Source organism: Glycine soja, chromosome 15, assembly GCF_004193775.1.
Source record: "Glycine soja cultivar W05 chromosome 15, ASM419377v2, whole genome shotgun sequence".
NCBI lineage: Eukaryota > Viridiplantae > Streptophyta > Magnoliopsida > Fabales > Fabaceae > Glycine > Glycine soja.
In genome coordinates, this window is record NC_041016.1 from 38,691,198 (window position 1) to 38,719,137 (window position 27,940).

A 27,940-nucleotide genomic window follows, 5' to 3' on the forward strand; every position below is an offset into this window, starting at 1 on the left:
CTCTTGGATTTGAAAATGAAACCCTTCCTCAACATGTTTTTAAACTCAACAAAGCATTATATGGACTTAAAGAAGCTCCTAGAGCCTGGTATGAGAAACTAAGTTCATTTCTTTTAGAAAATGGTTTTGAACGAGGAAAGGTTGGCACAACTCTCTTTCATAAGAATTATGAGTCTCAATTTATACTAGTACACGCATATATGGATGACATTATCTTTGGTACACTAATGAAATGCTCTGTGAAGATTTCTCTAAGTTAATGCAAACTAAGTTCGAAATGAGCATGATGGGTGAGATGAAGTTCTTTCTAGGATTGTAAATAAAGCAAACACCACAAGGCATTTATATTCATCAAACCAAGTATGTGAAAGAACTATTAAAGAAGTTCAACATGAGCAATGCAAAAGAGATGAAGACGCATATGCATCCCACTACATATCTTGGACTGGATGAGGAATCAATGAAGGTGGATGGGACCCAGTACAGAGCAATGATTAGCTCACCGCTCTACCTTACTACATCCAGGCCTGATATAATATTCAATTGTTTATGCGCTAGGTTCCAAAAGGAACCAAGGGGAAGTTCATTTAACTATAGATAAACATATATTCAGATATTTAATTGGAACTTTTAACATTGGTCTTCTCTTAAAAAAAAGACAAAGTTTCAAGGTCACAAACTATTGTGATGCAGACTATGCTAGTGATAAAGTTGAAAGGAAAAGTACAAGTGGAATTTGTCACTTGATAGGAGGCAACTTAATCACATGGATATGCAAGAAGCAGGGATCAACTGCATTATCCACTACTAAAGCAGGATACATGTCAGCAGCAAGCTGTTGCGCTCAACTTCTATGGATAAAGAACCAGCTTGAAGACTATAGCATCTAAGAGAGTAAAATTCCTATCTATTGGGATAATAGAGCTGCTATAAGTCTTTAAAAAAAACCCAACATCACATTCCAAACCAAAACATATATAAATTAAACATCATTTTATAAGAGATCATGTTCAAAATGGTACAATGGATTTACAATTTGTACCCATTGATGAATAGCTTGTTGATATTTTTACAAAACCATTAATTGAAGAAAGGTTGATTATGTTAAGGAGTCAACTTGGAAAGATCTCTGTAAATGATTAATTTAATATCCATATTCGTCCACTAGTGCATCCAAGGACATATCCTCCATTGGCCATTACCACACACTCACAATGTTCAATATATGAACGATATGTCATACTCTTATAAAATGCAACATTTTTCCTTTGCGAAACATTTTAATGCTTCATGCTAAGTTAGTTTCGGGAAGCGGGCCGAATGATTGTTTTTAAAAAAGTAAAAAAGGCCACTATAAAAACCCCCTACGTTGAAACTCTTGGGATTACACTCTCCTTGCAAACACTTGAACTTCCCTCTAAGTTTTTCAAACCCTAGCTTTCTTCCCTCTCGAATGGCCTCTACAAACACCCTCGTCACTACGTCTATCCCAACCATGGAAATCACCACCATCCATACTGACAATGAGCCTTCCATTCACGTAGAAATTTTTTTCGATATCTAAGAACTCAAAAAAATAGGTCTAAAACTGAATGAAATCCTGTTGTTTTGTGGTGCCAGACATTTCTTTAACAATCCCCAAACCATCTATCTAGAACTAATTAGGACCTTTTGACGACATGCTGAGTTCGTCAACAAGAAAACCATAGCCACCAAGGTTTTGGGAGTAAAGGTCGTACTATCCAATGACACCATTGCTAAAGCGAGAGGACAACACTTACCAAGAGGGTTAGGAGAAGAACTATGACTCACACGTCACTAAAGCTCTCTACAAAGACAATGCTGACAAGGCTAGCGATCAGAAGACTATCATCTACAACCTGATGTGTAAGAAGGCAAAAATACTAGCCAACATTCTGAATAAGAGTGTGCTTCACAAAGCTGGCTTTAAGACAACCTTCTCTAATCTCCACAAGTTTATACTGTTTCACTTGATGGAAAACCTCCAATTTGACCTTCCACACACAGTATACAGCAACATCTTGAGGAGTCTCAAGGGCTTAGGTGGTCTGGACAATATCTACTATGTAGCCCTCATCAACAAGCTTCTATGGGATTAAGGAGTCTATCATGTGTTCAACAAGATCGACGAGGATTCCAAGCACACTTTAATAGTTAAGGGTTCAGTGGTTGCTAAACAACAAAAGCTTTGCAAGACTAACCTAAAGGCTAAGAAAATGACCTTGGAACAAAGCTTAAAGGAGACTCCAGAAGTGGAAATGGAAGCCATCAACAAGAGAAAACATAAGAGGCTGGACAAGTCCATTGCTGATGAAGGCCTAGGTCTAGATAACTTTGGCATCTCAAGGAAAATTAAGAAGATCATGGCTAAGTAGCAAAAGAAGAAGAAAAACAGAAAACAATCCCAGTGGGATGAAGAAGAAGAGGAGCTTTTAGCCAAGGAACATAGGACCAAGAGAAGGCACAAGTCTGCTGTGTTCGCTCCTAAGTGTCCTCCCACAGTGAATCTAGTTCGCACAAAGGATAAATGACTTGAGTGAGACTGATGATGATAATGAAGGACTAGTACAAATGGCCCATCAAAAGCAGAAAGTTGTCGCTCTTGATGCACCTACTCCCAAGAGAGCCAAGAAGGCTCAACTTGTAGCTGAACCTCGTGCGTCCGTTCCTTCTTCATTCATTCCCTAACGGGTCAAGATAAGGGCTACCAAAGCCAATCCAAAGATTGGTGATAAAGAATAAGCAATTTCCTTCATTGAAAACAAGGAAGAGTCAGTCCTCCTCCTCATCAAATGGTGAATCCACTAATGACACTCCAATTATACCCCTCCACAAGTCTGCACTAACCACTTTACCACATCCACCTCCCTCTCCTTTACACTTGGAAAGGTTCAGAAGGGAAACTCCAAGGGAGCCATTAACGGATGAACAACGTTTCTCTCAAGGTTATCGTACACTGCTCTCTCCCTATTCAAAAGTCACTTTAATTGAACCAATGCTAAGGGAAACCGCATCTGCTGAAGCACCCATCTAGACGCGTTTGGACTATGAGCACATTCCATTCCATCTTAATTTAAGGCCTTACCATCAGATGCTATAGTCCATTTTCCTCCTCCAACTTGGACTCGTCCAGTTCAATCCACTATTGCCAAGATGCCTCCTAATTGGCTGGCACTTGGCACTTGGCACTCATTAACCGGTTCGACCCTCCACTGAGATGACACCCTCTCAAGTTTGGCACAATATGAAGAAGAACAAAGATCAGAAGAGTACTCAAGGTAGTACCTCTCAGGAACTATTCAGCAAACAAAGCAAAGACCCTTCACAAGAAGTGGAACCTCCCAAGGTTCAGTTTGAAAAGAAGGTGCACTTGTAGATGCCCATTACGAGACTATTGCCAGTGCATCCTGCAGACATCCAACTCTCTGATGAAGATCACTCATCCCTTGGAAAGTTACATGAAAAAATCTACTTGGATGATCAAGCCACAACGTACCCTTCTAGTCTGCATATATCTAGGGCAACTGACATCATGATGGTTGCTGATCGGGTTTGTCCTTGCTTACCAGTATGAGACGATGCCAAAAAGAAAGGCTTTGAGCTACAAGGAAAAAATTCCTTCAAGGTAGATGAGGTAGAGATTGTGAACCATCCCCGAAATTTGAGCTCATTGTTTCATGGGAAGTAGCTAATCTGAAATGTTGATGCTCACAATGCGAGGACCTTCTGGAGTCAAATAGTGTGGATGGATTCCCAAAAAGCTTCCACCTTTGGGCAATGATGGAAGTGATATTGTTGTTCCATGAAACGTTGTTCAAGTGTTACAACCTGCCAAGACGTATCACTTTGATGATGCTTGTGTCTGCTTCACAAGAGATGATGATAGCTACTCCTTCATCCAACGTCTTCTTTAGCTTCTTTCCATTCCATAAGGGGAACTTACAACTTGAGGTAGATGACGGAAGCTCAAATGGTAGCCCACATGACTAAGATCCATGAGGATCAACAGAAGATGAAAGTTGTTTTTGGTTCTGCTACTATTGAGAGTGTTGCGAAAGAAGCTATTGAGAAAGAAGCTAACGCCATTGTTCAAGCTGAGGCATTTGCCAAAGTTGTGGACGACAGTGTTGTCGACGACACTAATGTCATAAACGAGACTAGTGAAGCATCCAATGCAACTATGGCCAATGAAGTTGAACCACTTATTCCAAATCTTGCATCAATAAAGACACTTCTTGAGATAAGGGCGAAAATGGTGTTGATGTCGTTATTGTATATTCCACAAGTTCTGGCCCCACTCCTCTCAATTATGCACAACCTGCTGCCATCACTCGTGATCAAGTTCAGGATATGATCAACCAAGCAATAAAGTCACCTGTAGAACGACAACGACAAGAGAATGAGTAGTTTCGCCTTTCTTTGCAGAATGCCACTATAAGACAGTTTTCCAACCTTGACGTCGTCCTCTTACAGAACATTCAACAAGCTCAATTGTCAATGCTTGGAGCTATTGCTCCCCCTACACCTACACCTATACCACCCTTTATACCTGCTTCTCTTGAACCTCCACCACAACCCTTGGCTCCGATACCACCACCACCTTCATCCTCTCCACCACCTTCCCAACCTCGGCCACCACCAACCTCTTAAGATTGACAATGATGTTCTTCAATTTTTCTATCTTCAAACCCAACTTTTTGCTTATGACAAAAGGGGGAGAAATAAAAATTTTGATTGTAATGAAAAGTTTTTTATATATAAAAGTAGACTCGAAGTATTCACATACACGCATGCACACATACACACACACACATATTCTCTTTTATTTGTTACATTTCTCTTGATATTTTTTTTATACATATGTATACATATCATTTCCTTGCCATGCTTGAACTCAGTGGGAGTTTAACTACATCACATTCTCTCTTATAATTGTTCTTTGAATCAAAATTTATATTATTTGTCATTATTAAAAAAAGGAAGATTGTTAGGTCTAGATGATCATGCGTCTCATCCAACCTAGATTTTGATGTATAACATAAGTATAAATTATTGACATTCTAATCAGTTTTTGACAAGTGGACAGGATTATTATGTTAAAGGAATATCGTCCACATCTATAGAGAGTATACTCTATTTTAACCTTGCGTCCAACACACTATATTCAATGAGCGTCCACTCTTATGCATACACAGTATAATACTGTCATAAAGTAAACTCGAGCGCCCAATCTCAAAGACTATCACGAAAAAGGGAAGTGTTCATATACTATTTTATTCACATTATTATATCAAAATTAATTGTAATAAGGTCAACAAATATATTAATAGATTTATGTTAATAAACCTATGACTTTTATTTACAATTCATATATGTAAACATATTAATTATTATATCAAAATTAATTGTCACAATTTATTATCTAAATTTTCATACACATTAAATATACATTAAAAATTTTAGTATTATATATAACAACATTAATTATTTTATAACATAACTAACCTATTAGCTCAGTTGATTAGAACGTGATGCTAATAATGCGAAAGTCAGAAGTTCAATTCGTAAGCCCAATCCGTATCAATTTTACGAAAGGAGTAAGTTATGTTGGATGTAACAGCAATTTGCATGATGCACATAGCAACACCCCCTAATTGCAAAGGTGCAGATAGGAAATGGTAGAGAGAAGGAGTTGGTTATAGTTTCAACTTTGGATTGTCCATTTTTGTACATCCTAGTGTTGAAGATGCGATTAAGTCTCGTGAAATTCATATCCCTTCAGCTTTGCGCCATCATGGACACAAGCATGACGATAAAGCTGTTGATGATAGGAACATTGAACTTCCACGTGAGCACTAAAGTAAAGAATAGGTCATTGCCACTTTCACTTCATGGTAATTTTGGGAAAGATACTAGCCCTAAAGTAAAGAATTTCATGAAGTTGGGGTTGGAGGGTAGTCTAGCCAAAGTTTCTTAAGCAAAACTTGGATATAGACGATAATTTGTGGCAAAACCTGCCATGGAATATGACACATAAACTGCATCAACCAATCCCCGCCATCTAGATGGTGTAATTCTGATGAGTGGTTGTTAGATCGATGAAACTTTAATAGATGCAATTCCTTCAGGAAATTCTGCCAATGCCTATGGCTCTATTAGCAATGCAAGATAGCGTATAATAGAGTCACAAATCAAGTGATTGTTTTGTAGGCAAGTGAGAAGCTTGAGAGAGGTCTCACCCAACAACCAAGATTCTATTTCAGTGATGATAAGTTCTCATCTGGTGCAGACAAATAATTTGAGTTGTGTATGCTCGTCTATACTATGACTGGACAATCCATGTTGCTCAAAATGAATTAAGCAATACTTCAACTATGATTTCAGTAATCGTTCATGGTATCTAGTACAAACTAGTTCAGATTCAGACGGGACTAAATGTGATACAACCTAAGCTACCTACTATTTCACTTTTTCAGTTAATCATCTTTACAAATATACAAAATCAAATTATATCCCAAAATGGGTGAAAAGTAATAACTAAAATGAGACTGCACAATTGTGTTGCCCGGCGTAGAGAATGAATGAGTCATTCTCGTCAAAAAATTTCCACCAATGTTGAGTCTTCTCCCAAAAAATTGCAAGTTGACATTCATAGACACCCATATTGGTGGTAGTGCAATCAACTGCCACAGGTGGTACCTAAATTTAAACTTCGTTAACAAAAAATTGAGCAAAGCCTATTGTCACATGTCAATCATCAATTTCTTGAACCCACGCTAAACCTGCAAATGATTTCAGATAAAACTGGGTTAGTTTCTTCATCACAATTGACCAAAAACGAAAAAGAACAAAGTACAAAGAAAATCCATCTATTAATTATTTCAGGAGCTGAACTGAAAACAATTTGCCCATCAGGCTCAAATTTCGTGTTTGCAACACTTTGTTTATGCTCGTGTTGACACTTCTCAACAATCAATACCATAGAGCACTGTTAGCCGAATGACTGTATGTTGAAATCTTCCTTTTAGGAAGCACCTTTTCATCACAAATAACACCTAAATCACTCCATTTCCTCTATCCAACTTGGATCCTATGATTTACGTCTCTATCTCTATGATACTTTTCACGTTAAATCCAAGATATCTAAATTGCATGACTTGCCATATAGCGAGATCTCTCTCATTTTCACCTCCAACCCCAAGCCATTGTTAGTCCATGTTTTTGCAAAACTTCTATTCATGGTACTGGATCTAACTCTATTGAAAAACAGGTTATTCCAGAGCTTCTGCACAAAACTATACAACCTACAAGAAGCACACATTGAGGTACAAACCTGCATATTATTAGTAAGTAAACCCAAAACCAAGGCAAAAGGTAAGTGCCTGAGGTTGACCCATTGATGCAATCTTATAGTTACAGGGAAATCCTTTCCATATGTTTGCACAAGTTATCTTAACGATAACCATTTTATATGCATTTAAAGGTCAACTTTTTTCAACAACTATAAAAAGGAGTTCAGGGAAAAATAAACAGTTCTTCAATCTTAAATTCAGTCCAAAGTTGCACCTAAGTAGTCAAAAGGAATAATACCTAAGTCCAAAAAAGTCACTTACCAAGAACATTTACAAACAATTATCCATTTTTTATTTTAATGTAGGCAGATCATGAATGCATATTCAGAAATGTGGATTTCTGTTAGGAGTCCCATGTTGAATAGAATAAACTACTTGATGTGGTACTTAAGTCTTTTAGAGAGAGAGAACCTTGAAGCACAGTTTCCACAGCAGCATTAGGAACAAGAAGCCCAACAATACGTTGCGTATCCACAGTAGTTTCAATGCGTACAACACGTAGCCTCCTATGGCTTAGGCGGGCCTGTACAGATTTTGTTTTGCAGTTAGTTTTCTTCAAAGAGAAATAAATATATCTTAAGCAATTTCTAAAAGTACTGTCAATCAAAAACATCTTATAATCAGTCGCAAGTTCAAGAGTCACGAGTAAAGTATAATGATTCAACTATTCAACAAGGAGGAACCAAAGACCCTCAGAAAAAATTTCACGAAAGAAATAAATTCTTCTGGACTTCAAAGGTTACTGTACCCTCCAGACAGGGTTTGTGTGAATAATACTATAATAAATCATATCAACTGATATCATAATCCAAGCCAGCAGCTAGATTATTCACACTGAAAACCTCATCATTTAAAAATTCAGCTCATATAACCAGATTCATTAATAGGTCTTTTCAATAAAATGTTTAAGTTCCTGGCATCTTATAGGCTGGAGAGTACCTGCTTTGAAAGAGCCTTTTCTACGGCTCCCCAAACAGGAAGGATGAGGCCACCCAAGACATTTACTTCCTGTAGTCTTCTACCAACTGTACAAAAGTTGCCAATCTTGCAGTTGGGACCATGCATGCACTGCCAACAAAGGCAAAAGAAGTAATGTAAGACAACAAAATCAGCACGGAGTACATATTTTCTCGCCTTCCATACAAATGTATTTGTAGGTACTACCCTATTGATCATGAGGTTATACAGGATATATAATACAGCAAGGCCAGTTCATGATACATGACAATTGTCCCAGGTGTTGACAGTAATTAGAAAGGGCAATAGCATATCAGTTATTAAGAGGGCAGTATAAAGAACAAAGTTCTTGGTGCATTTGCGTATGAATGTTTCCTTTGTTCCCTTGTCTTTTTCTTTTGTGGATTTTACATATAAATAGATTAATAAAGACGCAAACAGTAAAAGGGGAATGATATTCTATACGAACAATGGCTGTAACAAATAAATAAAATAAACTGTTGTTTATTTTGTGTTCAAGTAAAACTGGCACCCGCAAAGTCACAAACTGTCCTTGACTGCGTAAATCCTCAAGGTTTCAACATTTTAATCACATCGATTTTCTTGCAAATTTACTAATAGGGAAAAGTAACTTAATGAAGAAATATACCTGTTTTGATGAAACTTTATATTCTTCTTCCCAACCAGACTGAGCCTTCTCCAGAGATGAAATTTTTCTATATTTACTTTTTAATTCAGAAAGAGGCATCTCCCTATATATTTTGGAAGGAAATGGTGGTTAAAAACACAATTAAACTGAACAGATCAACAAGGCCTGATTACAGGAAAATAAATACCTGTTCGATTCACCAACAGGGGGGCGAACTGTTTTATACATACCCGAAGCGGAACTGGAACAAAATAAAAGGAAATACTGACATAATCAGATCATTATGAACAATGACCATAATGACCAAAATAGCTCTTTTCTATTACCAATTTCCTTTTTTATTTTATGTCAACAAGATTTTAAGCCATGGCCATGCTACTCAAATAAATACTAAAAGACAATTTTACCAGAGATCAATTTCTCTTCATATTAACTAACATCAATGATATTGATTTTCTCCAGATTCTATTTCCATTTTTTCATTCCATAATAACAGAATTCTAAGAGAAGATAAATTCTGGGTTGATGTATACCGGATTTTGATCTAGTTTGCATTGGAAGAATATTTGTTGGTCTGGGAGGAGAAGATGCAGTGTCCAAAGAGGAGGATACAGGACTAGGAGAAGCAGAAACAGGGGTGTCAACAATTGTGGTCACCTTATGATTTTACTTAGTGAGAGTGAGCTAGTATACTCATTGTGTGGTGTGTCTTGTCATGTATTTCTAAGCGCCCCAATGTTGTTTTTCATTGACATGGTACCACATTGCATATAGGCTTGAGTCTTGGTATAATTGTTGCATAACGCTTGTATTTGAATTTCATTGAGTTAACAATTGTGGTTGATGTTATTTTATGGAGTGTGTGAACTTGGATGGGTGTGAATAATGTGTGCGATGTTGTGAAGTAATGTTATTTATATAAATTCAACTTTAAGTATTATATGTTTCACATGCTCTAATGTTTTATTATATACGAATGTGATAACTCACTCTCGGTGTGTGTTTGTGTTTGGGCTGATTGCCACTTTGTTTCAGGTGAGCCTTCATATGATGAGTCACATGCTAGAGATGGCAAGACTTAATCTGTGATAGGGATATGCTCTGATAAGTGTGACATTGGGGCATAGGATTTACTTCGCATGTTATGATTTACTGAATGATATAATTGCATTATACTTTTCTATTTCAGTTTTTTTTATTATTTATTTAGAATGGACGACCTTGTTTTGAGCCGGGATAACTTTATTTTTTATTCGAACAATTTCTATTATATTTTCACTAAGTGGATGTGAATCTTTTATCCTTTTGAATTGATTTAAATTAAATGTTTTAAAAAAAATTATTAATTAATTTTGCATGTTTTTTTTTCTTCTTTTATTATTATGTGTTTATAAACTCTTACATAAATTTTATATGATTTATTTAGTTACTTATTTATATTTGTGAGGGTAGAGGGTGTCACATAAGGAGACTATGACTCATTAAAAAGGACATCTTTAGATATGAATGGTCTGCCTGAAGGAGAAAGTATTAGAGTATGTGTTTGTATAACTGTAAAAACAGTTTTGTTTTTTTTTTTTTGAATGGCCAAAGATAATATTATATATATGATAATAATAGTACCAGAGGTACTACAAGGAAGATATGATAAAGTATCTCCTAAGAGACAAGTACATAAACAGAAAATGAAAGGCCATAAAAAACAGTGCCCAACCCTACACATCACAGACTAGGTAAAAACAGTTTTGTAATATGTTAGTAAGGGCTGTTAGCTTCTGCTAACGGCACCTCACTGGTGTTAGTTTCTGTTATAGTTAGTTCAGAGGATCAAAGGTCTATATATATACCTCAGCCACCTGCTTACTTTCAAATTCCAATGTTGATTTTGCTGTTACTTTTGTTTCTAGTTATTCTAATACACAAATTTCTGATTCCATTGTATATTCAGTTTCTGATGTTAAAATAGCACCTAGTACTAACTCTCAAACTATATGGAACCTTAGATTGGGCCATCGTAATGCTAATGTTCTAAGGCTTGAGCTTAATCATTGTAATATACCTATAGTTAATAAAACTATGTTCGAATTCTGTGCTACTCGTGTTGGTAAGTCACATAGACTATCGTCTTCTCTATCTCAAACTGTATATTATGTTCCTTTTGAACTTATATATAGTGATTTGTGGGGACCATCTCATATTTCATCCTCAAATGATTTCTCTTATTATATTAGCTTTGTTGATGTCTATTCTAAGTTCACTTGGATCTATTTTCTTAAAAATAAATCAGAAACATTTTCTGTTTTTCAGCAATTTAAAACCATGGCTGAACTACAATTTGATACCAAAATTAAAAGTGTTCAAGCAGATTGGGGAGGTGAATTTAGACCTCTTACCTCATTTATTCAAACCCATGGGATCATTCACAAGTTAATTTGTCCTCACACACATCATCAAAATGGTGTTGTGGAAAGAAAATACAGGCATATCGTTGAGTTAGGCCTCACTCTTCTCAAACAAGCTTCCCTCCCTTTAAAATTTTGGGATTTTGCCTTCCAAACTATTGTTTATTTGATAAACAGACTTCCCACTACCTCTCTTAAATTTCAAGTTCCTTGTACTGTTTTCAACAAGTTACCTAATTACAATTTTTTGAGGAACTTTGGATGTTCTTGCTATCCTTTTCTTAGACCCTATAACAAACACAAACTTGATTTCAGGTCACATGAGTGTTTGTTCCTTGGTTATTCCACTCCTCACAAAGGCTACAAGTGTCTCTCTCCTAATGGCAAATTATATGTTTCCAAAGATGTTATCTTCAATGAGCTTAAATATCCTTACAGTGATCTTTTTCATCTTTATCCAACTCTGTCACTTCTTCTAAGAGTGATTTTTTACCTACTGCTCATATTCCTCTTGTTTCACCTTCTCCTAATAAACCCACTCCTTCTCAACATGCTGGAACTAATTCTACTTCTGTAAGTGTTGATCCCTCTATATCCCTCAATACTGAATTCCCTAATCCTCAAAATGTCACATCATCTTCTCCTCTTTCAATGTTGAACCAAATTCTGTTACTATTGAACGCTCTAACACTGTTTCTGACTTAAACAAAAATCCAAGTGAACTGTCCAGTACCTCTTCTTCTCAGTCTCACACTGTCAGTTCTTCTAATCTTGTTCTTCCCTCAAAATGTCCATCCTATGCAAACCAGATCCAAGTTTGCAATTCATCAACCTAGGTTGCATCCTTCACTGTTTTTGGCACATTGTGAACCTAAGACTGTTAAACAAGCTCTTGCTGACCCTCAATGGTTTGATGCCATGAAACAAGAGTATGACACTCTTCTTAACAATAAAACATGGGATCTTGTTCCTCTTCCCAAAGACAGACAGGCTAAGGGTTATAAGTGGGTCTTCAGAATTAAGGAGAATGCTAATGGAACAGTTTATAGGTTCAAGGCTAGGTTAGTGGCTAAAGGATTTCATCAGGTTGCTGGTTCTAACTTTAATGAAACCTTTTCTCTGTGATAAATTACAATCAAGCTGATTATCACTCTTGCTCTCACTAATAAATGGGATTCGTTCCAGCTAGATGTCTTTTTAAGGCCATCTTGAAGAGACTATCTACATGCAGCAGTCACAAGACTTCGAAAGTTCAGATAAAACCTTGGTTTGCAAGCTACAAAAAGCTTTGTATGGATTTAAACAAGCCCCAAGACAGTGGTTTGATAGGCTCAAAGGAACTCTTTTACAGCTTGGGTTTGTGGCCAGCAAGTGCAATCCTTCATTGTTTGTTTATAAAAACAAAGGACACATTATCTACATTCTTATTTATGTAAATGATATTATTATTATTTGTACCTCCAATGTTATAATTCAACAACTCACCACCAAGCTGCATTCCAATTTTTCTCTTAAACAATTGGGAAAAGTTTACTATTTTCTTGGTATAGAAATCAAATTAGTGGCTGATGGGACTATTCTAATGATTCAAAGCAAATATATATCAGAGATTTGCTTCAGAAAACCAAAATGGCAAAAGCACAGTCTATTTCTTCAGTAAACCAAAGCTGGCTTGGATTTATTCAGTGATCCATCTCTTTATAAGTCTGTTTTCGGTGCTCTTCAATACACAACCATTACAAGGCCTGAGTTAAGCTATGTTGTGAACAAGGCCTGTCAGTTCATGGCTAATCCTATGGACTCTCACTAGATAGCTATTAAACACATTCTAAGGTACCTCAAAGGCTCTATTCATCATGGTCTTCAATTCAAAGTTGGTACTTCCTCTTAGCCTTTTACTATCAAAGCCCTGTGTGGTGCTGATTGGGCCTCGGATCCAGATAATAGAAGGCCTACCCCTGGTGCAGTGATTTATTTTGGTCCTAATTTGGTCTCATGGTGGTCCAAGAAACAACAAATTGTGGCTAGATCTTCCACTGAGTTACATTATCTGTTCCTTTTCAGACACCAGAGATTTATTGTGACAACTAAAGTGCAGTAGCTATCATTCATAATCCAGTTCTTCATTCCCGGACTAAACACATGGAAATTGACATCTTTTTTTGCCAAGGAGAAAGTCTTAGCTAAAGCGCTTAAAGTGTATCATATTCCTATTATAGATCAATGGGTTGATGCCCTCACTAAGCCTTTATCACCAAATCGATTTCTCTTTCTTAGGTCCAAACTCAATGTAGTTATGATTCAGTTAGAACAGCCGTGATTATGTTATTTCTGTTAGAACAGTAACTAACTATGGTTAGTTAACTGCCTTAGTCAAATTATCTGTAACCACATCTGTTTTCTCTATAAATAGTGAAACAGAATCAGTTATAACCTACTTTCCATTCTAAATCAATAATAATATCTTCAATCTTTCTTCTTTTTCTCTCTCTCAAACTCTGACCCCTCCCCCTCCCTCAAACTCAAGGAGTTTTCTGAAGAAAAATATAACACCCCATTTTTTGTAAATAAATTAAAAAAGATTTTTATTTATAAATAAATAGAGTTTTAGAAAAATGATGAGATTTTTATAATTAAATAAATAAGGAGAAATAACTTTATTAATTAAAATAATGGTTAGAAGAAAAATAAAAAGGATATTTTATTTATTCATTTGATAGGAAATAAAATAAAGTTTCTTTTTATAAAATAATAAAGAAAAAAAATAGAATAAATAATAGGTTGAGAGTACTCTAACTATAAATAGAGACATATTAGGTCAGTTTTCAGACTAACGATACATCTCTACGCTTTTTCTTCCTCTCAAATTCGTTTTCCCTTCTCCCCCTACCAAAACCCTCTCTTTTTCCCACATACACTCAAACCTATCTCAGTAAAACAATGATCCCGGATTCGTTAATCGTTGGATCGTTGTGAAATTTGAACGCGTGGTTCGAAACTTAATTTCGCACACACACTGTTGGGATTTTTTAGATAATATATGTGGTGAAAGAAATGTCCCTTGCACTGAGCTTTCTCTTTTCCCGCAAATACCCAAAACCCGTCCCAATAAAACTACGATCTCGAACTCGTCAACCGATGGATCATCGTGAAATTTGAACACCACCTTCTGAACCCATTTTCGCACATTCTCACCATTGGGATTTACAAAATAATATTTTTGCAAAGATAAATTAGTCTTGCATGTTGACAGTAAAATGGAGGCTACAATCTATTTCCCTTCTCTCTAATGCTTGGAAACCCTAACAAAGCAAACAGAGGAAAAGCTTGAGGAATCTTATGGAACTGCTAGAGATGCCGCTATCACTACCGGACTACACACGTGAGCCCGCTTAGAAGTAAGGAATGAGTTTATTGCAATTGGGGTTAGAATGAACATGTGTAGGAATCTTTAGGGGGGATCAAATTGAGGTTTATTTTGGGATATTTATTGTATTGTAATTCTTCATGTATAATTATATTTGTGAGATTGTTATATTGGAATCATGAAATTGTGATTGAAATTGCGTGTAAGTGATAAATTGAATATGTGATGAATAGTGAGATAACATGTTGCATTGAGATCATAATATTGTTATTGAGATTGAGTATAAATGTAAAGTTGAACATGTGTTAATTTGTGAGATACACGTAAACATATGATGATGGATTGTGACATTACGAGATGTTAAATTGTGAACATGAGATTTAGTTGTGAATAAGTGTGGTCAACACTTGATGTGACAATACTTGTATTGGGAGCTATGAATTATACAATAACACGACTGATGTTTACCTTGAGAAAAGTGTAGGATTCCTAATTAGGAACCTAAAGCGTTAAATTATAGCGCAATGTGTTAAACGTGTTTGAAACACGAGTGTAAGGTCGTGGGTATTGTATAATTCATGAGCAGTGTCTGCATGCAAAAATTATTTTAGGGTTGGACCTAAATCAAGAAGGTAAGGCCCTAACGGATTCTTCGGAGTCTAAGCCATGGGGGTAAAGACATTCGGTTTGAGTGCTTCTTTAAACCTAAGTTGATCCCATATGACTAGAGCATTCTCGCAAAAGAGAGTGATCTTAGCTGATCACCTTTTGATTTTATTTAATGAGAGTGACCTGACATACCAATTGTGAGGTATGTCTTCTAATGTACTCCTAAGCGTCTCAGTGTGATTTTTCACTGACATGATACCACATTGCATATAGGCTTGAGTCTTAGTATAATTGTTGCATAACGTCTTCTAATTGTTTATTATGAAATTGATGAGTGTTATTATGTTTTGGCCCAAGTGTGTGATTCATGTATAGTGTGATTGATGATTGAAAAATGAATTTTAAATGATAAAATGGTAAAATGACATGGATTGTATTAAGTTGAAGTATGTTATAAATACTTCTATAATTTATTTTGATCATGTTTTTGTTTATTTGTATTTTCTTTAGAAATTTGATAACTCACTCCCTGTGTTTTATTTATGTTTGGATCCTGTGATGATTTTGAACCTTATGTTTGTGACAGTAGATGACTAAGTGGATGACTTTAAAGAACCTCGTGCTAGAGGACGTTGGGACACAATGTTCTGATAAGATGTGACATTGGGGATGAGTTTTATTTTAATTGCATGACGTTATTTTATTATACCTCACTAATTTAACAAAAAAAAATTGTAAATTTTGACGATCTTGTTCTGAGTCGAATATGATTTTAATAAGTTTTATTTGGTAATAATGAAGTGAATGTGAACCTTTTACCGACATGAATTTGTTTATCGGTATTTTTATATGTTTTATTTATTTATATGTATGTCGGGATAGAGAGTGTCACAAAAAACTCTTCACATTGTGTTTGCCCCTAAGAAATTCAAATCGAGCTGAAGAAAGAGGCTTGGTCAGCACATCTGCCCATTGATCAAGAGCTGGAATGTGCAAGATAAAAAGTTGTTTGGCCAAAACCTTTTGCCTAATGAAGAAGACATCAATCTCCATATGTGTAGTATGACTGTGGAACATAGGATACAACACTGTGGTTATCACAATAAAGAACAGTAATGGTAAAGGGGACTTGCAATTCTGTTAGTATGGCATGAATCCATGTCAACTCAACACAAGTTTGAGCCAGACTACGGTACTCAGCTTTAGTGATGGACCTAGCAATGACCTTCTGTGTGCGAGACCACCAAGATATCATATTTGGGCCAAGGAAGATGACTGCCCCTCAAGTTGAATGTCTGTCATCCACGTCAGACGCCAATCAGCATCACAAAACGCAAGAGCCAAGGGATTGTTAAGAAAAGCAGGCTGAAAAAGTAACCCATGAAACAAGCTTTGAGATACCTTAAAATCCTCTTAACCATTGCCCAATGAGAGTCTAGAGGTTTATCCATAAACTGACAGACTTTATTGACGGCAAAGTTGATTTCAGGTCTAATTAGGGCACCCACCATTGACCTTTAAAGAGTGGGATCTTGAAATGGATCAACACCATGCTTAGATAATTTGCAATTAGACACCATGGGAGAGGAAATAGAATGGGCTTCGCCCATGTGAGTTTTGTGAATTAAATCACAAATATATTTGCTCTGAGTCATCACAACAGAATTATTAGGCAGGTACTTGATCTCTAGGGCCAAAAAGTAATCCAAATGACCAAGTTGCTTAATAGAAAAGGCAGTGTGTAGTTTAGAGATTAGTTGTTGAATGAGAGAGTAGAACTACCTGTGATTATGATATCATCCACATAAACCAGAGAAGAATCACATTTGCTACCCGCAAAACCAAACTGAAGAAGAGTAGACTTCAACCTATCAAACCACGGCCTTGGGGCTTGTTTTAAGCCATAGAAAGCCTTGTTAAGCTTGCAAACAAAGGACTTATCTCCAACCTCAACCAGGAGGTTGTGTCATAAATACTGACTCCTCAAGAATCCCATTTAGAAAGGCATTGTTCATATCCAGCTGAAACAACTCCCACCAATGTGAGAGAGCAAGGGTGAGATCAGTGCAAATTGTCACAAGCTTGACCACGGGGGATAATGTCTCATGAAAATCGAAACCATGGACTTGATGGAAACCCTTAGCTAACAACCTTGCTTTGAACTTGTTGATAAAGCCATCAACATTTTCCTAGACTCTGAAAACACACTTACATCTAATAGTTTGTTTGTTTGAAGGTAAGGGAACTAAGTCCCAAGTTCTGTTTTTCAGCAAAGCATCATATTCTTGTTGCATGGAAGCAAACCAATCTGAATTTTCCAGGGCCTATTAAACAGTTTGAGGCTCAAAATGAACAAGAAATAAGGAAGGATGCAGTCTAGGATTGTGAATTCCAGACTGCATCCTTCCTTATTTCTTGTTCATCAAAGTGAGTGAATTGCTTGATATCCTGTGGTTCACCAGTTACATGAAAGCTAGCACCAGAATCTGGAATCCAGGTGGAGCTAGCATGTCCATTTCCATGAGAAGAGGAATTAGTAAGCATGATGCTGGAGCAACAGTTCCAGACTTGGAATTGGGATTAATCCAAGTATTGGAGGTTCCGACAGAACCAGACAAGTAGGGAATTGGTTGCTGTTTTGCTGGATCAAAGAAAGTGAGTGATTCATGAGGCTGAAAACTCATGAGACCTAAAGTGACAAACATTTGCAGTGTGACCAAACTTAAGGAAAATTTGACACTGAAAATAGGCAAATCTGCCACAATCAGGACCTCTGCCAGAGCCATCACTATGACGGTCGGCACCACGATTAGCAAAACCACCACGACTACCATCGTCGTGGCCATACCCTCCTTGAGAACTACCAGAATCTCTAGATTTGTACGAATTGGAGTGCGAATAGCCTTGAGTATAATTCAAGGAAGGAGAGCTAAGCGCCTGTCTCTCTTTATTATAACAAACAAGACGAGTTTCATGACCGTAAAGTAAGGCTTCAATCTCCACAATTGACGGTGTACGCTTCTTGCTTTCAATGAATGAGATCATCGACGCATAATCGAACAGAAGTCCTTCAAGCAACACATCAACATACTCCTCATGATGAATCGGAACTCTATCACCAGATATTCTTCAATCAATTTACCTTCAAGCAAAATTGCATGCATCGCAGTTCGCAATAGACATGCACAAGACTTCGTCTAGAGACTGAAATACTCGTGAATCTTTTTCCAAACTTGATAGGAGTGATTCACACCAAGAACACACAATAGAACCGATTTTGAAAGAGTGGATTGGAGCCAAACAAGGAGTGTTTGGTCCTGAACCTCCCATGCTTCATACTTAGGATTGACACGACTAGATACCATATTCGATTGAGTCAGAGAAGTTGAGAAAATAGATATTATTTCATATCTCAAAAGTTGGTTAGAAAGTTAGTTACAAGAGGTATTTATAGACCTCCGAACTGAGTACAGACAATTAACAGCAAGGAGGAGGGAGGTGCTATTAGCAAGGACTAACAGCCTAACAACAGGGAGGCGCTGTTAGCAAAAGCTAACAGCCTAACAGCCCTTACAAAACTGTTTTAACAGTTATACAAACATATACTCTAATTAAGTTTGAATTTGCTTTCAATGACAGAAATAACTGAGTGACAATCAGGCAGAAGTCCTTCAAGGATCAAATTGACATGCTCCTAAAGCATGATAGGACTTCCAACCGAGGCAAGAGAGTCAAAAATCTGTTTGATTTGAAGCAAAAATTATTGCATTAATTTTCCTCCGAGCATCGTAGCTCTTGATTCCGTGTGCAATGGACACGTCATGACTCTTGTTTGCTTGTGAAAATAATCATGAATCATTTCCCATACTTCATAAGAATTAACACATCCCAAAACACAAGATAAAATCGAAGTTGAAAGCGTCGATTGAAGCCATCTAATAAGAACTTGATCCTGTTGTTCACAAGCTTCATATGCAGGATTTTCAATTCCAGCTGTGCAATCTGCTTTAGTGAGAAATAGAAGTGGAATTTGTGGATTTGCCACAAAATACTGAAGACGATGAGATTTGATAACAGGTTCAACCTGTTGGCGCCATAGCAGGAAGGTCGAATAATCAAGCTTGTGAGAAATGGAATTAGGAAAAGGAGAAGTAATAAACGAGTTGTTTTGAGCAGCCATTGTTGATCTTATCAAGCTCTAGATACCATAACAGAACTCTAAGAGAAGATACTTTGAGAACCTAAAGAGAAAAGCAATCTGAGAAAGTGAAAGGGAGTCTCATTAATCACTTGACTTGAGTATACATTTTTGTATTTATAGACAGAACTGATATTAGATCAGCTGTTTCAACTAACTAACAGCTGTCATAACTGAACAGCTGTTAACTAACTAACAACTAACTATCGTAGTTAAAACTAACTGAGACTGCAGTAGAATAACTGCATATCTCTTTACAATACTCTAATACATAATGTACTCATCGGGTGGTCTGACAAGTTCCCTACATTGAATATCTAATGTAGACTAGCGTGTAGAAATGCTTTCATTTGAAGTTTAGAAAGTTAGCCTTCACTTAAACAAACAAATTGAACCCATTTTCCTTGACATAATATTTATATTCATTTACTTAATGTTGATATTCATTGTAATAATAGTATGGAAGGTAATGTAAATATTTTGGAAATCCCAAAAATTGAGGGATATCATCTTGTAGGCATATCAATGAGGGTTGAGTAAATTTCTCTCAAGCAAATTGAAAAAAATTTAGGGTTCAAAGAAGACATCTAGATTCCTTTTCTGTGATCGTGAATCACTCCAACCGTTGCTATTTAGTCAGTCCGATAATGTCTCACCACCATCAAATATGGTCGTCAAAATCAAAAACTAACTCATTTCGATGGGAATGACAGGAAACCTTGATCTTCATGGGAATGCAAAAATAGCATAAGAGAGAGAGAGAGAGAGAGAGAGAGAGTATAGGGCATGATAGGAAACCTTGATCTTCATGGGAATGCAAAATAGCATGAGGAGTTTTTCCACACCTTGATCTTCTGCGGTTGAGGTGGTTGTGGTGGAGCTCGTGGGAGAGGGTGTGGCAGATTTGCTGATGTTCAGTGTCAGATTTGTCGCAAATTTGGGCACGAAGCCTCTCATTGCTGGTACAGAAATGATGCAAGCTACTCCTCCAAGCCCTCTCAACCAAATCCCAAAGTCACTCTCATAAATCCAATTCTAACCCATCTCCTCAAGCCAATGTAGCCAATGCTTCCAGCACTTCATCAAACAGCTGGTATCCAGATTCTGGAGCATCTCACCATGTTTCCCAAAACATTCAGCAAGTCACTCCTTTTGAGGGTCCAGACCAAATTACCATTGGTAATGGTCAAGGGCTTCCTATTGATTCCTCGGGTTATTCAAAATTTGCTTCCCCTCTTAATCCCAATGTTTCTCTTCGTCTTACAAATTTGCTCCAGCCTTTGCAGAAGCCTGCTGCTTGTGTTTCCAAGTCTTCAGTTAATACTGTTGTCTCTAATTCTTCTGTCAATGTGGCTTCCACATCTAGTGGCTTCCAGCATTATTCAAATCTAATTGAAATAATTCCCAGTTGTTAGAGAGAGCAAGGGTGATGATTAGCCTAATAGTAATAAGCTTCACAACTGGAGAAAAAGTTTCATGAAAATCAAAATCATGAACTTGATGGAATCCCTTAGCAACCATTTGGCCTTGTCTTTGTTGATAGACCCATCAGCATTTTCTTTTACACGAAATACCCATTTACATCCCACTGCCTGTCTCATGAATGATTATTCCTGAGAGCAGCATACTCCTGCTGCATGGCAGAAACCCAATTGGAATCTGCCAAGGCCTGTTTGACATTTTTAGGTTCAGTGTGGGTTAAAAAAAGAGAAGGATGAAATCCAAACTTTGACCCTGTTTGCATAGGGTGTTGTTAGAAGGTCTAGGAGGAGACTCAGAATTTGAGTGTGTAGACTTAGAGGAAGTGGAAGAGGAACTTTGAAGAAGATGATACCAGAACCTATCCTAGATCCATTAAAAGGGTCACCCACCATGTTATCCACGCACCAAGCCCAGAAGTACATAGGAAAAAACCAAAGTCCTACATCGACTAGAGATAGTGCCAAGATAGAATATCTAAGTGGGATCAACCCTCACCCTATGAGCTAACTTTTGGAATTGAGTTACGCTCAAACCCACATTCTAAGATCACCAAATATCAAAGTTCCAAGGGTAACATATATCAGTCACAAGTTTGATGCATGAGATATACGCACTAGCTTGAGGGGCAATGTTGATATTCCTTGATTTAACGTTGATAACATGAAATGTCATTTGGATATGAAGGTTATCCCTAAATTTGAGGGATTTGGTTTTCTAACATTTAAATATAAATCAATGACGGTTGAGAGGATCAATTTCAAGCAAATTAGAACACTTCAAGGTTTCAAGGATTTGACCAGTTCCCTAGCTTGAATCTCAAACATAGATTTTCGCATGTTAAAATGTTTTTATTTGTAGTTCAGAAAGCTAGGCTTCACTCAAACATAAAGACTACCCAATTCACATATGACACTTCTACAAGCATCAAAGGGTGAGTAAAACTTATCTTGGATATCAAGTTGGATTAAGGAAACTCCTAATTCAGACAAAGCGAAACAACGAAAGAAATAAACAAAAGGGTTTTGAGTTTCCATGCATATGTGAACAAAAAACAAGCTCAGTCATTTAATATCGCAAACTTAACTCAACAGATATTGGAACATGAAGATTTGCATTTAATTTCATATTGGAACAACATCAAGATTTATAATCTAATTATATTGAATTTAAATTAAGGAAACACGAACACTGAACAAAAACAAGGAAACATACCTTTCAAATGCTAAAATGAAATGACGTCTTCCCAACCACTCCCTCTTGGACTCATAGAAGCCATCATTGGCTGAACCAAGCCCATCCTTCTGCTTTTCATTCAGCATTGTACTTGCCAACTGATATGTAAATATGAAATTATAAGTCAGCATGCTAAGTATGTCGGTGTAAAGTACATCATTATATGGGTCATGAAGAGAAGAACAAGTACCTCCCATGTGATCCCACGATCTAAGATGAATGTAAACAGAATTGTTGAGGCCCCAGTCAATTGATCAACATGAACAGTCTGCATGAAAGTGAAAAAATTTCTCATCCATATTAGTTTTATAAAGTTAACATAAATAAATGAGTTGCCACAAGAGGTCTAGCAACAAACAAACCTTTGGAGTCCCTTGTAGTTCAATTACATTAGCTTTCAAATCAACAATGCCCGTGTCAAGGTTACCTTCAATGCGAGCATTCCGAACAAGAAGATCCAAGATACTCACAAATAACTCAAATAACCTGTTGCGGTAATATATATATCATACTGACTGAATCTAACTAATACTTGAAACAAGAAGCATCAAGCCATTTAATTCACAAAAGACAAACCCATTCTGAATATCAGGAGGTAGTCCCAAAATCCGGTTGAGGAACCGTCCAACTTCGTGCATATCTGAATCAATAATACGACCAGATTTACCATTACCTACAAATATAGGAAGCATGTGTTTAATTATAATAAGGTTAGGTGGAGGAATATGGATCCCAAGCAATACTTCAATACAACACTAAGAGACATGCAAAATTTATTATTATCAAACCACACAATCTAACTTTTAGAAGAGGATAATAAATGAATTACCAAGAGTGTCCCTTACTATTCCAACAGATACAAGAGCAGCTTTTGCCTGCACAATAAAATCTTGAATTGTATCTGGTCTGTGAGATGAACATCCCGGAGGTACCACAGGCAGAGAATCCTAAAAAACAATTTGTCAATAGTTGTATTTGACCATTCTTTTCCTTCTATGCATTTCAATATACATATTTGTTATTTTCAATGAATATTATGAAACCTGCTCCATTATTCCTTTGTACATAATCGTCAGAGCCTTCTTTCCATAGGCACTATCATAATTATAAGCACTTAACGAAGGTCCAGCCCTGCAGGCCATCAAGGAAGTCATGAATAACATTGCAAAAAATGTTCATCTATGCCGGCTCATTGATAGAAAAAAGAAATGATAAATTTAAATTCAACTTGCCTGCGGTCACCCTGAGTCAAAGCACCTAGAGATTCTAATCTCTTGGCAACAATTGATGCAAATCTTCGTTCTCCACCAAGATTTGTAAATAGTATCCTGTACAACATTTATGATAATGTAGGTTAGGTACAACTGGCGTGGCATCAAGGGAGAGCATCAACAAAACCTAGAAGTGAACCATTTTGAGGTCAAGTCCAAAGTGCTTCCATCTTAGCTTCTATATGTTATAATGTAATTTGATAATAGTCAACCAAGTCACACCAGCAATACAATTTTTTGACAAAGCAAGGTAGCATATGTCTATGAAACAAAATTCCATTTAAGGAAACATATTACACACAACACATGTAGAGTTTAGCTAGGCAAATATTTTTTTTATCAGCAAAAGTATAATTATATTATATATAATATTAAGTTCAGTACAAGTGGTACTGTTGTATATACAACCTAGCACCATGCTATGCAAAGCTAAGGTGGCCTAATACAGACAACACAGCAAGAATTAGGCAACCATAGATCTGACTGTAAGCTAGGCACCCAGCCACAAAATATCTATAAGCTAATCCCCCCCGAGCACAAAACCCATCCCTGATTTTGCTGGACCAGTAATGGAATGGGATATCAAATCCTTTTTCCAAATTTTTAAGCCATGTCCAGCAGAAGAATAAAGCATCGTCCATCAATTTGTGACCTTTGAAGCTGTCATTTGAGAAAACAATCCAATTTCTACGGTGCCAAATACACCATGTCAGGGAGATCCACCAAATCTGCCATCGCTGTAACCTAATATCCTTCAGATTGCAGTAATGGTGTTGGAGGAGATGGTCCCTCGGAGTTTCCAGGAATACACACACTATGTTTAACCAAGACATCGATTCCCACCATAGCGGCATGATTTTAACACAGCTGAAAAATAGGTGAGATGTGTCCTCGTCATGATTTCTGCAGAATGGACAACTGACATCATTGATTTACACATTCCTACTTCTCAAGTTACTCTTTGTTGGCAGCCTGTCACGGATTAATCTCCAAGCAGAGAATGAGGCTTTACTTGGGATTTTTAACTTCCATAGTGTAGTAAACACTCCATCCTTATTCTCATCTGACGAATCCCTATCAAGCAGCCTGTAAGCATTCCCCACTGTATATCCCCCGCTTGAATCTCCCTAGCTAGGAAAATATACTTGTTCAGAGTTGTCAATTGCACGCGATAGTTTATACAGTTTTGATCATTATAATATGGAAGCCAACTCCTTCCAGAAATAATTTATAGCATGAATGTTACTAATATATCTTCTTCCCCTGACTGTATTTCCTCCATTTCTCCTCTTTCCCTAAAGCAACATCAATCAAAATCTCATCCTCAGGCCTCAGTTTAAAGTTAAATATTTAGCAAATTCGAAACCATAGAGTAGAGACAATTAATTAGAGTTTAGTTATTAGTAAAGTTTTAAATTGCAGTCACAGTTGTGGTTGCGATAAGGTTGTCATTATTACGGGTATTGCAGATTTTGTGATGCAGATTGCAGTTGAGGTGTGAATGCCTCGCAACTTTGCACAAAATTATATTAAATAAATTTGTATCATTATATAATATATAATAACATATAATTAATAAGCATAAAAAACTATAATAATTTAAATTGATTTTAAGCTATTTTAAATTAATTCAAAATAATTTTGATCTTTAATTTCATTTTAAACCTCAATTAATATTAGAGTCTAATTAATTCCTTCCATTTCTCCCATATATCAATCAATTTTTCACTAATTTCTCACCCAATTAATTAATTTCCTACTCACCCAATTAACTTATAAATTAAACTTTGCAATTAAGCAATTTCAGTAACCTACTCGCTTCTCTCATGACCCAAATACTCCCACTCATATTTTCAATTTCCCACCTTTTTTTCCATCAGCAAATTCCCAATCTAATTTCCCACCCCCACTTTTAATTTTTAATTTTTTTAATCTTATCTCATTTTATTTTATCATAACTTCCTCTCTCTCAACTGACAATATGTTCATTCTTCTCTTGCTCTCTCTTCTATCCCATCTCCACCTTTCTCCTTCACAACCAAGTCACAATTTTCCTTCTTCGATCTCTTGATTGTCCAGCCTTTTGCATGTATACAGTATCTTTGAATAGGAAGAGGGTTTCGGCAGTGAAAACTAACTATCTCTGATTCTTTACTTTGTTTTTTGTTGGGACTCTTTTGGTTTTCAAATGGGATTCCTTGGCGAAAATCTTGTCTAGACTGAAATCGAATTCTTGTAATGCTTGTTGCAGCTGCAACACCATTTTGTTGTGGCTTTTTTTCTGTGATTTTTAACCCCACTGCGATTTCGTTCGGAAAAGGTATCATTTGGCTCTAATACCATGCTGTTGCGGATGATATGTTCATTCACCAACAATTTATAAAACCTTGGTTATTAGTAATACCAATATGAAAAGCAACCAAACAAATAAAAAGAAAAAGTTTTAAAACAAAGACCTGTATTCTGGTGCTGAAGCTTGATTTGATCGATGAGTTCTTCCAAACTGCTGGATTGCCCGGTCAGCACTCCATGGCAGTTCAAGTGTTAAATGAACCCTTCTTTTCTGTTGTGCAAAGGTCAGAGAACACGAAATGAGGAACATAGGACAGAAAATGACACATAGAATGGATATTTAAAGTTCAGTAAATCAGAACTTTACAAGCAGGCTATGTGCATAAATATACATGACCGACAGTAAATGATATCAGGGATGAAAATTCTTCCAAATCAGTTTTCCGCACCTGATTTGCAGCTCGTCTATCTGCCTGCAAAGAAACGCCAGCTGATCCAGCTTCAGAGATAATAGCAACAAACTTTTTACCATCCATAAAGAGCTGCTTTTCATGCATGTTAACCATTTCCATAGTGACATCTTTTCTAAACAGGTACACGGAAATTAGTAACTCAGCCATTATGAAATGTTGTTTATTAATTAGGGAGGCAAACAAGAACTCACGTGTTACGAGCCTGATAAGTAACACCCTTTCCAGTAGCAGCCCTCACAAGCATGCCTCTCCTTCCTGTCATTTCTGCAACTTTGTCAGGGCCTCCTAGCTGCATATAAAAACAATTACAGTAGCCAGGAAACAGTTAGCTGTTTCACAAGAAAAAGAAATATTATTAAGAGGAAAAAGGAGAAAAAAAGAAGACATCCTAACAAGACAACTACAGAAAAACTAGAAACTATGGGATTCATCAAGTAACAAGTATATACCAATGTCTGCATGTTTGACAGAGAGACAAAACACCTCAAAGTACAAAATGGAAGCTAAAAATAATAATCATATTCTATAGGAGTATATTTACTCGATAGACTGTTTTTCCTTCTTCTATGTATAGAATTAACTTCAGTCTATTATACTGCGGAGTTAACTGACTAGAGTCAGTTGACAGTTAGAGTTAGTTGACAGTTACATCTGTGTAACTGCCTATATAAACTGAGGTGTAACCTTTTCTCATTGGGTTGAATAATATTTCACTTCACCTCAATTCTGTTAGTGATATTCTCTCTCTCTCTCAGACAGATTTCTATATGGTATCATAGAGCTTTGTTTCGATCTACATGGCTTCCGCTGCTCCTCCTCCCCCTCCTCCGCCAGGGAACAGTGGCTCTCTGTTAGGTTCTTCGGCGGTTATCACTGCAAAGGAGTTTTCGCACTCCATTTCACAGGAGCTTAACAATTCCAATTATCTCCTTTGGTGTCAACAGCTTGAACCTGTTCTCAAAGAACATCGTCTTTTTCATCTTGTCACTAAACCGCATATTCCACCTCAATATCTCACCATTGCCGATCATGATGCTGGTGTTGTTTCATCTGAGTTTTTGCTTTGGGAGCAAAGGATCAGCTCCTTTTGCCGTGGCTTCAATCCACTATTTCTGGTGAGGTGCTTGGGGCTTGTCGGTTGCAAAACTGCATGGTATCTTTGGGACAAGCTCCACACGCACTTTCACTCTATTGTTCGTGCGAAAAAGCGGCAACTCTGCAATGATTTACATAACATTTTTCTGAACAATAGTTCTATTTCTGACTATTTGTTTCGCATTCAAACCATTATTGATTCTCACTCATCGATTGGAGAGTATGGGTCTGAATCTGATCATGTTGACATCTTTCTTGATGGTTTACCAGATGAGTTTAAGTTGCTCATCGCTTGTGAGTGGCAAGTTTGAGTCGCTGTCTATTGATGAAGTCAGGACTCTCCTACTGGCTCATGAGACTTGAATTGCTCGCAAGAAATCACTTGCCTTGTCCATTGCTTCGATTTATGTTGCCCAAGGTTCTGGCTCTTCATCGCATTCTGGCACGAACTATAATAATTATAATGGTGGAAATAGGTATGTTAACGTCAGCGCTGGCCATGGTGGTGGTGGCAGCAGTTGCCGGAACTTTAATGGTGG

The 27,940-nt window shown here is 36.8% G+C and overlaps 1 protein-coding gene across 2 annotated transcripts in view; it reads right to left on the reverse strand.

Moving 5' to 3' along the window:
- Positions 1-6,363: 6,363 nt before the first annotated feature.
- Positions 6,364-27,940, reverse strand: part of LOC114386691 (protein FORGETTER 1-like) — a 41,184-nt gene continuing 19,607 nt past the window's right edge. The window contains exons 18-32 of one of the 2 annotated variants that reach the window (XM_028346728.1): positions 26,498-26,595; positions 26,283-26,418; positions 25,998-26,104; positions 23,503-23,598; positions 23,314-23,401; positions 23,100-23,217; positions 22,847-22,943; positions 22,633-22,756; positions 22,461-22,538; positions 22,250-22,368; positions 9,167-9,220; positions 8,980-9,082; positions 8,313-8,441; positions 7,785-7,896; positions 6,364-6,803 (exon numbers count right to left, since the gene is read on the reverse strand). In XM_028346728.1, the coding sequence (XP_028202529.1) occupies positions 6,772-6,803; positions 7,785-7,896; positions 8,313-8,441; positions 8,980-9,082; positions 9,167-9,220; positions 22,250-22,368; positions 22,461-22,538; positions 22,633-22,756; positions 22,847-22,943; positions 23,100-23,217; positions 23,314-23,401; positions 23,503-23,598; positions 25,998-26,104; positions 26,283-26,418; positions 26,498-26,595 (1,491 nt within the window). In that variant the 3' untranslated portion in view covers positions 6,364-6,771. Of the gene's footprint in view, positions 6,804-7,784; positions 7,897-8,312; positions 8,442-8,979; positions 9,083-9,166; positions 9,221-22,249; positions 22,369-22,460; positions 22,539-22,632; positions 22,757-22,846; positions 22,944-23,099; positions 23,218-23,313; positions 23,402-23,502; positions 23,599-25,997; positions 26,105-26,282; positions 26,419-26,497; positions 26,596-27,940 lie in introns of those variants that run through there. The other variant, XR_003661145.1, reaches the window with a different exon arrangement.